Source organism: Antennarius striatus, chromosome 1, assembly GCF_040054535.1.
Source record: "Antennarius striatus isolate MH-2024 chromosome 1, ASM4005453v1, whole genome shotgun sequence".
NCBI lineage: Eukaryota > Metazoa > Chordata > Actinopteri > Lophiiformes > Antennariidae > Antennarius > Antennarius striatus.
The window spans coordinates 24,013,000-24,026,176 of NC_090776.1; the positions used below are offsets into that span (position 1 = coordinate 24,013,000).

Genomic DNA, 13,177 nt, shown 5'->3' on the forward strand with positions numbered 1-13,177 from the left:
TGTCCAGTGCTTGTTCAAGTCAGATGGTGCAGAAGACTCAATTTGATTTCTCAGATATTGAGAGACAAGGTTAGGGTCTGCTGCTGTTTAAATGCTCACTGCACAAAGGAATTTGGAAATTTTATATCCTAAGAAAACAGAAACTGTGATGTTGAATCTCCTGAGAAGCACCAATAACTCCCATGGTGAACTTCTGACTGAAACATGTCATATACAAACAAATTGATACATAGCTTATTTCCTTGGGTCAGTGGCCTACACTGAATTGTAAAGTACCATTCAAATGGAAATATCATTCTTAGAAATACTCTTACACCTCACCATAATAAAACTAGTCCTGGACAAGCTGTTTTTTACGCTTCTGTTTTTGCACATTGCCAAGCAAAAACTAAGGTAATATGGTTGCGAGCTATGTCTAAATTTTTATTACATTGTTAGTAAATATAAAAATGTCTCACCAATGGTCCATCTGTTTCAGGGTTGAGCCTAATTAGGACACTCAGATTTGTGGTTTACAATATAGAATCCATGTGAAATATTGAAATAAGTGATGAGACTAAAAAATGACAACCATTGACAAAAATGTACTGTATTTCAGGATTAACTCGATTTATCACTGCATCCTTTTCAACAATAACCTCAACCCTGAGCTCCATATTCATTAAAAATCACAGGACTCCAAAGAGCTCCAAAACCATTTAATTGTTTCCTTTTGGTTCATCTACTAAAGAGACAGTGATTTGGATTATTACAACATACTAATTTTAGAGGTTAAACTCATTTCCAGAGAATTAACTCAAACAAGGCAAATTAAGATTTAGCTAATAATAATTTTGTCATAGTAATTTAGATAACAATCATTCAATTTCATTCAGATTAACTTCGCTCAGCTAGAAGTGTAAATTAACCTGCCAACAACCCTGAATGAAATATGTACATTCTTCAATGAGGAGTCAGTAAATTGATTTCAGCGGCCTGCCAGCACTATCACATCCTACAGTACTGAGCCTAATTAAAACGGGCACCATTCCTCCACAGAGAAAATTTTTTTTTTGTGAATTTCTTTTTCTTTATGGGGCTTGAATGATTGATTGATTGATTGATTGATGTTGAATGAACATCAATCAATCAATCAATGAGTAAATCAATGTGATGAATACATTACATTACAATCAATGTAATGATTATTTTAGTAAATGTTTGGATACATTCTTTCATTTTCATTACAACGGTAGTCATCTCTTTTTCAGACGCTTATGCGCTTCCCGTGTCACAGGTTATGCTGGAGCCAATCCAAGCTGACTAGGGGAGAGAGGTGGATAAATCCTGGATGAGTCACCAGTATCTTTCATTATTTATCCATTTTGTGAACCATTTTTCTTCTTTTGTGGGGTTGCTGGAGCCTATGCTAGAGCAGACTTACAAACACGTTGTTGCCAGTACCAAATCAAGGAAAACATTTTGAGGTTTTATCAAGGCATCATCATCATTCTTTACACTTCATAAGCAGTGCCAGCAGATGTGTACCTAGCTGAGACATCTCTCATTTCATTTCTGTGTGACTACTGTGATTTTTCAATGGTAATAACCTTCACATATGCTTTGCCACTATATCACCGCCATAACAAAAAGTCACACAAGTCAAATTTTTTGTTATTGCCAAGCTGAGGTACATATCACTCACAATACCAATGCATATTGGTTGACTGTGGGAGAGAGTCAATATGAGTGAAAGAACTGATAGAGCTAGAAGATTAATTTCCTGGATAGATTTTCTTTACATACACCAATACAAAAAAGTGTTTTATGAGATAATTCAGGGCGAAAAAATTGTACCATTGCAAGCTACAGTATAAAAGCATTAAGTACATAAAAAGAATTGTGTTGATTCTTGCTTATTCTCTCAATGTCCTTTCAAGAAACAGATTTTTTTCTTGTTTAAACTACAGAGTAAAAGCAAGCTTAGAAGAAAAAAAATTAAATAAAAACAATTACTTTTAAGTCAGATCAGATCATTAATAAATTTGTACTTTGCATGCAGGTAAACAATATTGAATTCTCCGAGGTGCACAGTGTCACTATGGGGTGTTTGGATACCTGGAGGTCAGAGGATTAAAGATAAATATTATGTTTTTGCTAGTGAGCAGTGCTGGAGCCTGGGACCAAATACACAACTCCCATCTTGAATAGCAAAACCTCATCCCATGAATAACAAAATGACACCTAGCGTCCCTTCCTTACACTTCCCTCACTGGTAGAGAAAAAGAAACCCAGGTCGGTTTGATTGTTCAGTACCTCAGACTCTAGCTGTGAAAGTAGAGATGTAGAATAACTTGAGGCACAATTGAAATGTAACCTGTAATTAATTCTGTATGCAGTGACAGTAAGTGATTGTTGACTTCGGTAATGGTACAGTTCACCATGGCTTCAGCCAATGGGGCAGCTGCATCATTTATTATTTATGCTGCACAACAAAGCAAACTTTTTTTCCACATTCTTCTCTTAAGCAAATACTTCACTAGCTTTATTCATCTTTCAGCATCAGAAGTGTTCATGAAAAATACTAGTTTAACAAAAGTTCCAACAACTATTTATTTATAACATCTTTATTCTTTATTATTTGATTCCCTTTGGCAACATATAAAACTGACTGATAGTTAGCTTTGGTTGTGTAATTTATATACAGTCTGTATTGATCATTACTTAAATTCAACATATCTATTCATCACAATGTACAATATTACATTAAATTACATTGTGGTGCTGAACACAGACTTTTACAAACTCAGTTGTTATTTCCATCCATGAAGATCACTTTAACACAGTCATCTTTACAAAACTCTGTATTACAGGTTACAGATTACATCATTGGCTACCTTTCTTTCAACGGAGTTCATGACTTCAGTGCTGGGAGCCCTTTGAGTATCAATGGCGTTGTGGTAAGTTACTCATTTGGATGTTGTCTCCTTGTAGTCCTGGATTGTAATAGCTTGAACCTCCCAAACTGAAATCCAAAGGTTCACCGTTGTCTAGTCTATGAACTGAAATTGAAAAAAAAGTAAGATTTATCATTTGTAACATTGAAATATTTACTTCAAACGGCTTGTTGTGATTATGTTATTTGTTTATTAAAACACTGAGTTTGACTTTTTGATTTTTTTTATTTTATATACTGGTTTGATCCCCAAAGGGAAATTAAGAACACACACTCTAGCTACTGATTCAAATCCATGCATACGTATATATTTGTGAGTACAGGCCCCTGTGTCACACACACACACACACACACACACAAGGTGGCCTGTAGGCATGCAGGGGAGGTAGAGTGGCAGGCAGCTCCTTCTTGGTGCGCCTCAAATGAGCAATTTGTAAAGGGGACGGCACCTTGCTCAAGGGTGTCTCGGTAGTGCTCTGGAGGTGAGCTGGCACCTCCCACTGTCATCTCATCTCTGGGTATTTTTTTTTTGGGGGGGGGAGCGGGAATCGAACCGCCGAGCTTAAATCATAGGGCGACCCGCTCTACTGCCCGCTTTACCACTGAGCCACTGCCGCCCCAATCCACCTCAAACCTTTAATACTGTGATGATAATGAGAGCTGTTGTGTGTGGGGGGCTTGCTTATGGCTGTTGGAGGGGAACTTTAGTTAGTCTTACGACTACACATCATCATATTTCTATTTTTATAATCAAACGTATACCATGGTTCTAAAAATATCCTATAATAAAAGGTTAAAGTTTCTCTCTTTCTGTCTTCACTGCCACAGTTTTATTTACGATAAAATGCTCTCATTCCTGTTGTGTAATCATTTTTCATCTTCACCTAAAATGACAATAATGTGATTTACAATGAATGACAGCATACGCTGATCATTCATAGCATTATAACTCCTGACAGCTGAATTACATGGGTTGTCTTATTACAATGTCACCTGTCAGTTGATGGGATATATTAAGCAATAAATAAACATGTGTTACCTTTAGGCTGATGATTTAAAAGCAGAAAATGAGGTCAGTGTAAAGACCTGCATGATTTTGATTAGTTGTGATGGCTAGACAACTAACTCTGTGCATCTCTTCAAATGCAGATTACTGTAGATTAAATTATAATTTAGAAATGGTTAGAAATGGCATTTTAGTTATAATTAGTACACAAGAATAATTGTAGTTGTAAAATGGTAAGTAAGCCTACTATAATGTATGTTTGTTTGCATGATTGAAGGTGAATACAGCTGCTTACAGGCCTGAGGTACAGGTAGTTGGTTATCACATTAACTAAATATTCCTTCACCAGCCTTAGAATTAATTGTAGCCACGGATGACGGATGTCCATCTGATGGCCTGAAGCACCTGGTCAGGTTCTAATCAATCTGATATGTGGTGCGGATCCAAACTATTAGGTGCTTTATAGATCACTAACAGTACTTTAAAGGTGATTCTGAATTGTACCAAGAGCCAAAGACATTTCAATGTTGGAGTACAGTCCGCCCTCGCGCATTCGTGCATCAAAGCTCCCAACTCCACCTCATCATGGATTTTTGGTAAGCAGTCACATGATACCGTACGCGCATTCTATTGGCTGACGGCAACCGGAAGCGAGCTTGGTTCCATGAGTCTTGAACTTACGTGGGACACAAAACTGCTTTAAACAGTTGATAAGTGGGTGGGAAAATGTAATACAGATAGAAGGAGGTTTAATATCAGCATGAGGATCGTCATAAAGGTTTAAATTACCGTAAAAAATAAGATAAATAGTTTGTCGCTCTACCGCGGTTCCTGGAACGTATTAACTGCAAAGAACGAGGACGCACTGTAATATGTATTTGCATATATACATATGTAAGCTGCCTGCTGCAATGTGAATGAGCTGAAGCTGAAGCTGTCACATTGATTGTATTAATTACCCTGAAAATATAGCCTAACAGTCAAGTTGGATATAGTTGCATAAATGAAGAAGTGTTTCAGAACCAGTTTCATGTAAGCGTGATCTACATTGTGATATACTTTTCCAGTAATAAAATCTTATTCTGCTGATGTGGTTAATGTGAAAATAGTTACAGACTCACTCACAGTGAAACCTCTTGCTGCTGCTTTTTAGCATCAGGGGTTTTTTTATGCACCCTGAAGGCCTAAAATGGGAAATATTCCTAAAGTCTTCTGAGGTCAGTAAATCTCAATGAGCCTCCAGACCTGGTAATTATTATTTACAGGCCAAGGACATTTTATGGATTAATAAGTATTTTGTAAATGGAAGTCTTTGACAAATCTTTTATCCTTAGTTTTTTAGGAAGTTTTTGGGCTTTACATTCACACACATAATTCATGACTCTTAACCCCATCTCAGATGAACATTGCTGTTGGGCATCATCAGCATGTTATTCAAGGATCAGTTAACCTTGTAAGGAATCCTGCTGTTACTCAACCCTTTCAGAAAACTGTGTCTTAAAAGGCCTGAAGACCTTCCATTATTTGCTGCATGTTATTTGAGTCATCTGAAATATACAGCCATACCCATTCACCGTAGCATAAGGAGGCAGCTGCATATAGCTAAACAGGACATTTGAAGGAGTGTAGACTCTGTGTGTGTGTGTGTGTGTGTGTGTGTGTGTGTGTGTGTGTGTGTGTTTGTGTGTCTATTGCTTTTCCTTAATTTTCACTCTCTTGTCTAACTTGGGTTTCTATGTACATTGTCTCTTTATTCTATTAAATCTTTTTACTATTTATTCCCTTGTTGCTCTTTTTAATATGTTTATATTTATGCTGTTATTTCTGTTACTGTCTGTCTTTTAAACTTGTGTTCATGTGAGTGGACATAAAATAAATACCTCCAAAAAATGTTATACAGTTTTCCAGCTCTAAATATATCAACGTTGCATGATTTGTTACGAGTACAAATTGACAAATTGTTGCACACATTTGCTAATCTTAATTTTCACTCTTTTTTTTAATTTTTATTTTAAAAATATTCACTCCATGTGAAAGGCCTAACTCAAAAAGCTTTCCAGCTGATAGTTAACATGGTACATCTTGTTTCATTCATTGAATCCAGATAAAGTGGTCACATTTGATTCACATATGTTCAAGCTTTCAACATAGGTAAGTTTCAGCATACCTGGATCTGAGTGATACTCCTCAACCAGTTTCCTGTGGGAGAAACCCTTCTTGTGTTGCTTCTTAAGGAGGATATAGACGACAATTCCCACACAGGCCACAGCCACCACAATTCCCAGTATAGCGCCCCATGCTCTGTTATTTGCTCTCCCACTGGAATTTGAATCCAAACCTTTATTAGGGGAAAACGAGGCACAGGGTGAGACTGAGAAAGTAATGCATATTTCATAAACAACTGAATTATATGTATCAACCAACTCAGCTGACTTAATTGTCAAAATTTATTTTAAACTCATCAAGGCTTTTCATGTTTGTTTGTTTTTTACTTGCATATTGATTAAATGTTTGAATCTGTCTAATTAGTGCTACAATATTTTTGCAATCAACATGAAAAATCATGATAACTTGATGAATGTATTTAAATATTTTAGGGAGTTCTGTATAAAGTGGTGTTCTAAGTATTTGATCTGCATCAATTCTCCGTATGTAAATATAGTTTAGATCAAATCATGAGCTGCACAGTTTAGCATCAAAGTTCTCACATTATGACAGGTGTACATCTCTAAAGAAACATACAATATATACAGTACATTTATGAAGCAAAGTGACAATTGAAATGCAGCACGTGATTATAACTAATTTCCCTGATGGACACTCCTGAAGAGATGAATAAAGTCCTACTCTATTCTACTCTACTCTATTGAATTGTGTGGTGGGCCCATTTTAAATGTCACATTAATGTAATATTGAACTGTGGGGTATGATTGTTCTTAAATGATGTATATGTAGAATGTACGGCAATGTTGTGGAAGAGCCCAACCGGGGACTGGAGTTGAGAATTAGCACTACTTATAAACTCTATATGCATCACAACACATGCAATGTTGTTACTATGTTTGACTCGTTTGTCCCTGTCAAATAAATACATAAATAAATAGACAGACAGACAGACATATTCTACAGGAACATTTTCTATGCTTAAACCAAAAATTATAGAATTATTGTTGGAAAAAAATATTTTTACTGTAAAAGTTAAGTCTGATTTTCAGTGTCTTTAGACAGAATATTACAGTTGTTTATATTTCTGGATTCACAACTAAATGATTCCTATTTTCTAAAAATGTATCAATATAGAGTACATTAACACCTACCTGTCCAGAACCCAGTAGGTGACCACCCACTGTAGTTCCACATTAAGTATAATGCGAATTATATTCACCAAAGAGGTCAAATTATCACTCCTATTTGTTTTCTGTCTTTGTCTTTTGTTTGTGGAAGCATGGAAGGATCTAAATGGATTTGGGTTACATTTAACAAGAAGCTGGGCCTCAGAGTGAAAAAGAGGTGATTTGATTTGAGGATTGATCTGAATCAAGGTTTGGATCCAGCGTAGTACCTGCTAAACACCAGCCTTTTTCACTTGGGCATTCTGAGCACATTAGCAATGCCCAAGTAGCTTTGAATTAAACTCTCCAATTTGCTCATTTTCAGACTAGCTCTTAGGTTTGTTCTACAACTCAATGGCATGTTTGTATTTTAACTTGATCTTGTGAAGTCAAGTTGATAGACTGAACAGACATGATTATTTACTGACGCTACAAAAAGCAGAGTTGCCTTGTACAGTAGGTTTGTATTTTTAGACTGTGTTTCTCTGTGCTCAACTGCTGGGGCTTTTGTTTCTGCGTACACGCTGCGCTTGTCATGGTGGCTGCGGAGCAGGTTTTTTCTCCCTGTGCTGCTCTCAGTTTCACAACTGTTCCTCACTCTTTATTGCCATCATCTGTTAGTGTTATATCCTGCTGTCACACCTGTCCATGTGATGGGAGTTTCATTTTAACCTTAACCTCACAGCAGCTCTGCAAAAGGCCTTTTTTTGAACTTGTCATGATGTGGGTTTTAAACTCGCCCACACATTTTTGCAGAAAAAAGTAGTGTTTTAAGTACACGGACAGACAGATAGAAAGCAGCTTTTTCATTCTTGTCTCCTCCATCCTGTGGTCGGATACCAAAGGCTAGTCTCACGCCCTCGCAAGAAGGTAGAACAAGTACCTTTGACCTAAGTACCTCTTTCACATTTATGCCACTAAACAGACTTTCATTGTCTTTGTGAATAGGTTGGTGTAATGGACTCCATGTGTTATACTGGCCACATTGATAGCATTTGAAACCCAAACCATCCTTTTCCTTTGAAAAAAGAAGCGTTTGTCCTTTGGCAGTGGGGAGAGAGTACAGATGAATGTCGGTTAGGCAAAGGGCAGAAACAAAAATTATATGCACTTTGTTATTTTTAAAGCAATTCTCTTGCATGTCCACTGCAGGGTTCCTGTCTTTTATAGCTGACAGTGATATTGTATTGTGTTGCTTCGATGACCGTCTATACTGAGACAATACTATTGCCTAATGGAAAACAATCCCCAGAGAGGTAAGTGATATCAAAGCTGAGTTGATTTGACCAGGAGTAGAGCTGTTACCAGGAAACATGGCTTAAAGGTGATCTGTAAAGAAGTTTGTTGTCCTGTCTCTCAAAATTTTACAAAAGGCAGTCAGGAAAACTTGTGTTAATGTTACTGAACTCATTTCTGTGTCAGGCTGCTAGTCAATGCACAAAGTAGTGTTATGGACACAAAAATTTGTATAAGATTGTGTGACACCTCATTCTAATACAGTACCTATTTCTGAGCTGCTCCCTTTCAATGCATCTTCGTCTGACCTGTTGGCCACCTCAGATGTGTGCAGGTCAGGGGTAGTTGTAGGGGCCATTTCTGTGGTATCAAGTGGAAAGACTGGTGTTGATGAAGACCTGGTTATCATGGTTGTTGTTTTAGGAGATCCTCTATCTGGCAGATCGATTGATGACGTATGTACACCAGGTGCTGTTGTGAATACTTGAGTAACGTTGATCTTATGAGCCAAGGTTGAAGTATGCAAATCAGTGCCATTGAGATCCACAAAGCCGGTGGTGTTTTGTGCATTGCCATTACTTGGAGTTGTCATGGAGTTATTATATTTCCCTTCAGTGTCTATCATGTCGATTTGGCTTGCATTTGTGGGGTTCATATGACCAATAGTTTGAGACATGGTGGTGTTTGGATTTTCAGGTTGCTTGGCTGTACCAGTTGGAAATATTGGAGTCTCAGAGGGAGTGACAAATGTGGGATCATCAGCATCCTCATTAGGATCCTTATCTTGGTCAGCTACATCATTTTCTTCATCAAGATTTTCTGGAAAGAGGTCGGATACCATCCCATCACTGTGTTCATTAGTTGACTCCAAAGCAGTCTCGTCAGCCGTCTGATCGTATCCTGTCTCCTCAGCAGCATTTTCACTTCCATCTTCATTTTTGGCAAGCCCACGAAAGTAGGTTTTATCAATTGCCCGCCCCATAGAGTCAGTGGGAAATGGGATTGATGCCAAGTGACAGGCTTGGACAAGCAAGAGGAGGCCTACTGTGATTTTTAAATACATTTCCATCTTCACTCTGAAACAAAAGAGAGAACACAAAATATTTCTGTAGTCCTTAAGGTGAACCGATTTTCTTTGTAAGAGACAACATTTGAATAGACTCACTATCTAAAAATTGTGGTTTGTCTGGAACAGTAATATTGTTTATGAATGTCCAACAAATTGGTAGGTGATTTTCTTACATGTTTTCATCATCAAATAAAAATTAATTAATAAATGCAGTTACAAAGGAACACATAGCACTGTAAAATCAATTCATACATTTTTGTATATGCTGGCCTGAAAAGCCATTATTGATGTAACAGCTTGCATTCTAGTCGCTGGTTCTTACGCATTTGATTCTAAGTTTTTGATTGTTGATTCTGTTGCCATGAAGCTGTAAATGTTCAAACATAATTCTGAACACTTTTTAGAGTTGATGTCTACAGTGTTATAAAAGTCAGGAAGATGAAAGCTCAAGTTGCTCAGAAGCTCCACAACATGATTTCAAGGTCAAGAAGGAAACTTTAGAATTCACCAACAATATTTTTTTTTTAAAACTGTTTAATCTCGTTTGCATTTCTGATAACTTACTCTAATAATAACTTTACTGAACAGTGTTTGCTCTGTTTGTGCAAATACTGTTATTATTATTATTGAAACTGTTTTAATTTCAACCCTACAATGACAATCATGTTATATTTTGTTTAATACATACAATTAAGTAGACTTATAACAATTCAAAACACCATGAATACAGCACCCAGGACTGCTGCATCCATATCTTGCAAGTGGGTTTTGGTACAGTCATCATTACATTGCTAAAACAGCAAGTTATCACCATTCCATATATTCTTAACCCAACACCCAGTGAGATCTGTGACTTCTTGGCAACATGAATTTGCACAGGTGCCCCGTTAGGGATGTGTTCTCCCCTTGGCTTCACTCCAATGCACAAATGATTGCTAGTTATTCCCTCCAGGGCACTCTAACTGCAAGTCACTTTGTTAAACGGCTGCTTTATTGCGAGCAGATTCTTACAGCAGTGCTCTGCCTACAGTGTGTAACGCTGTAGGTAGCAGTAGAACTAACTTCAAATAACTCTGGAGATTTTCTTTGAAAACATTTTACAATCATGAAAATATATATATGATCATATTATTAAGTTAATAAGTCTACCATTATCTGATAAATGGAATTAAACTACTTCTTCAAACTGATGAATTGTTCATGCTAACAAATCCATTCAAAATCTTTTACACATGAACATTTTCTCACATTGCAGAATGAAAATAAAATCAGTCCTTAAGCAAGCATTCGAAGAAGGAATCTTATAGTATATAGTGATTGGGCATAATCTCATCTGTCGTCATTTTATTAGAAGTATATTATTTACATGCCTAATGTGTTTATTTTGAGCTCTAGAGTAAAAGTAAATGGAAAACAGGTGAGTTGCTGATGGAACAACTTGCTGCAGGAACACAAGATCAACCAAACAGCTCAAGGTTGCAGATTACACCAGACTGCTGACTGCCAACACAACTCACAGTCATGTTACCTGCAGAAGTACTGTGATGACACAGCCATTGTCAGGTGACTAAGAAGCAAAGTAGAAAGAAATATGACAGGGACAATTAAGACAAGCTGGTCAAAAAGGCAGCTGAACTATGTGATGACAGTGGCTGAACGACGTTCTTTCAACAAGTTGCTGTGTATCCACCCTCCCACCCCACCCTCGCGTTCTGCACACTCGATGGACAGAGTGTTCCGTGACAGGCCGCTGACACCGAGACGCTCCACAGACAGACTCAAGAGCCATTCAGCTCTTCCGCTCGACCTGGTAGGCATGGATGGCTTCATTGGTCCCCCTTCACCATCGTCACACACAGAGAGATGCACATACACATATGCACACGTGCATGTGCACTCACACACACACACACACACACACACACACACAAACACACACACACACACACACACACACACACACTTACGTATCAATTTGTGGACTTGAGAATGATTACACTAATGGGGAAGATAAAGATTCTGGTGGTTAAATCTTGTACTGCTGGACTCTGCATGTGTGTAGGTGTGTAGGTCCACCATTAACCTACTGCACATATCTAGTGATGGCTGTCACTGTCCACTTAATTGCACAATTTTCCCTATTGTATGGTACAAATGTGCAATTGTGATGCTTGACATCAATAAGGAATCATGATGTATGTATGTATGGATGGATGGATCTACCAATGTATCGATTGATCGGTTGATTGATTGATTGATTGATTGATTGATGGATTGATTGATTGACTAAGATAATGACTCCACACATTATAATAGTAACTATGTGAAAAAGCATTGCAGCAGTGAAAATAGTAAACTAGCATAAACTCAGCTTTATCCTCAATATTGGATACATTCCTCACTAAATTGGTATACCCTAAAGGTAAAATCAGTCCCATCAACCTCTGCCTGATCCATTATGCAAATAGTTTATTGTTGTGTGGCAACCCAGAACGTATTGTGAAGCCATCGACCATACTAAAGTAATAATAGCCAATAAAAAGCATCAAAAGAAATACCTAAAGGTATGAATTGCACACATTTTAACATTTATGTTCTGAAGTATATATAACTACTGTCTGTACATTTATTATTGATTTTCTTAGTTTTTACTTTCTATTGGTGTTATTTGTACCTCATTTTTAGATAATGTAAAGTGTATGTCACAAGTTTAGGATAACTCGGTGAAGAGCTATTTTAGTCATGAGAATAAAAACATTAATGTGATGTTTTTATGAGAAAGGTGTGACAAAAATTAGATTTTCCAGTTTTCAAATTCAACATATGGAACGTTTTAACTTTGTGTTTCGCTGCAGAATAAAAGATTCATTCAAGAAGGTCCTTTAAAACATTCTCCAACATTTAAAGAGCTCATTTGAGATTTTTTTAAAAATTCATCTTAGAAAGACAACAGCAACTCTAATCTCATTAGATACATTTATCCAAAACAGAAAATCCATCCAATTATGAGTCCCACACATTTCCCAAATTAGACAAAGATTAGTACAAGTCCTTCCTTGGTATATCCTTACCTTAGTCTTAGCGTGTATCAGATGAAAACAGGTGCACAGATAACAAATCTTTTCACTCTGCTGTCGACATATGAAAGTGAATCAGCAGCCGGCCTGGAGAGACAAGCAGCGGGGTGGGAGGGCCCAGCAGAGTGACATTCAGGGAACAACCTGCTCAACCTGCTCCTACACCTGTCAGCAACAGCAAAACACCCTGATCCGCATCCAGTTGCACGCTGAGAAAGAGCCACATAGGACAGGGATGGAAATGAAATAAACCACAAGTCAAGCAGAGGAGGACTGAGGGTTGGTTGGGGGAATTAATTTGTTATAGTTTTATTTTCAATTGACATCTTAATAAGTTCAACATGTTCATCTTTGGTTACCAGGAAACACCCCCCCTCCCCCCCAAGTAGGTGGAGCCTCTGGCCACAGGTCTTCTGAGCCCTATTTGTTCCTCACGGAGGGTTTAGAAATGGCTTCTGTCGTCATGGCAACCAAAAGGAGGCTGGCAATCTCAGGTTTCATCCTTGCCATTGTCTCCGATCC

The 13,177-nt window shown here is 37.5% G+C and overlaps 1 protein-coding gene across 1 annotated transcript; it reads right to left on the bottom strand.

The window, feature by feature from the left end:
- Positions 1 to 2,441: 2,441 nt before the first annotated feature.
- Positions 2,442 to 12,770, bottom strand: si:ch211-98n17.5 (mucin-15). Its single transcript, XM_068319238.1, has 4 exons — positions 12,650 to 12,770; positions 8,777 to 9,585; positions 6,109 to 6,279; positions 2,442 to 3,041 (listed from the first exon to the last, which is right to left on the bottom strand). The coding sequence occupies exons 2-4, from the start codon at positions 9,576 to 9,578 to the stop codon at positions 2,926 to 2,928; spliced, it is 1,089 nt and encodes a 362-aa protein (XP_068175339.1). The 5' UTR covers positions 9,579 to 9,585; positions 12,650 to 12,770; the 3' UTR covers positions 2,442 to 2,925.
- Positions 12,771 to 13,177: the final 407 nt, after the last annotated feature.

Coding starts and splice junctions, on each gene's coding strand:
- si:ch211-98n17.5 (XM_068319238.1), bottom strand. CDS start 9,578: ATGGAAATGTATTTAAAAATCACAGTAGGCCTCCTCTTGCTTGTCCAA. Junction 6,280..8,776: donor AGGGAGCAGCTCAGAAATAG/GTACTGTATTAG, acceptor CCCCTAATAAAG/GTTTGGATTCAAATTCCAGT. Junction 3,042..6,108: donor GGAGTATCACTCAGATCCAG/GTATGCTGAAAC, acceptor TTTCAATTTCAG/TTCATAGACTAGACAACGGT.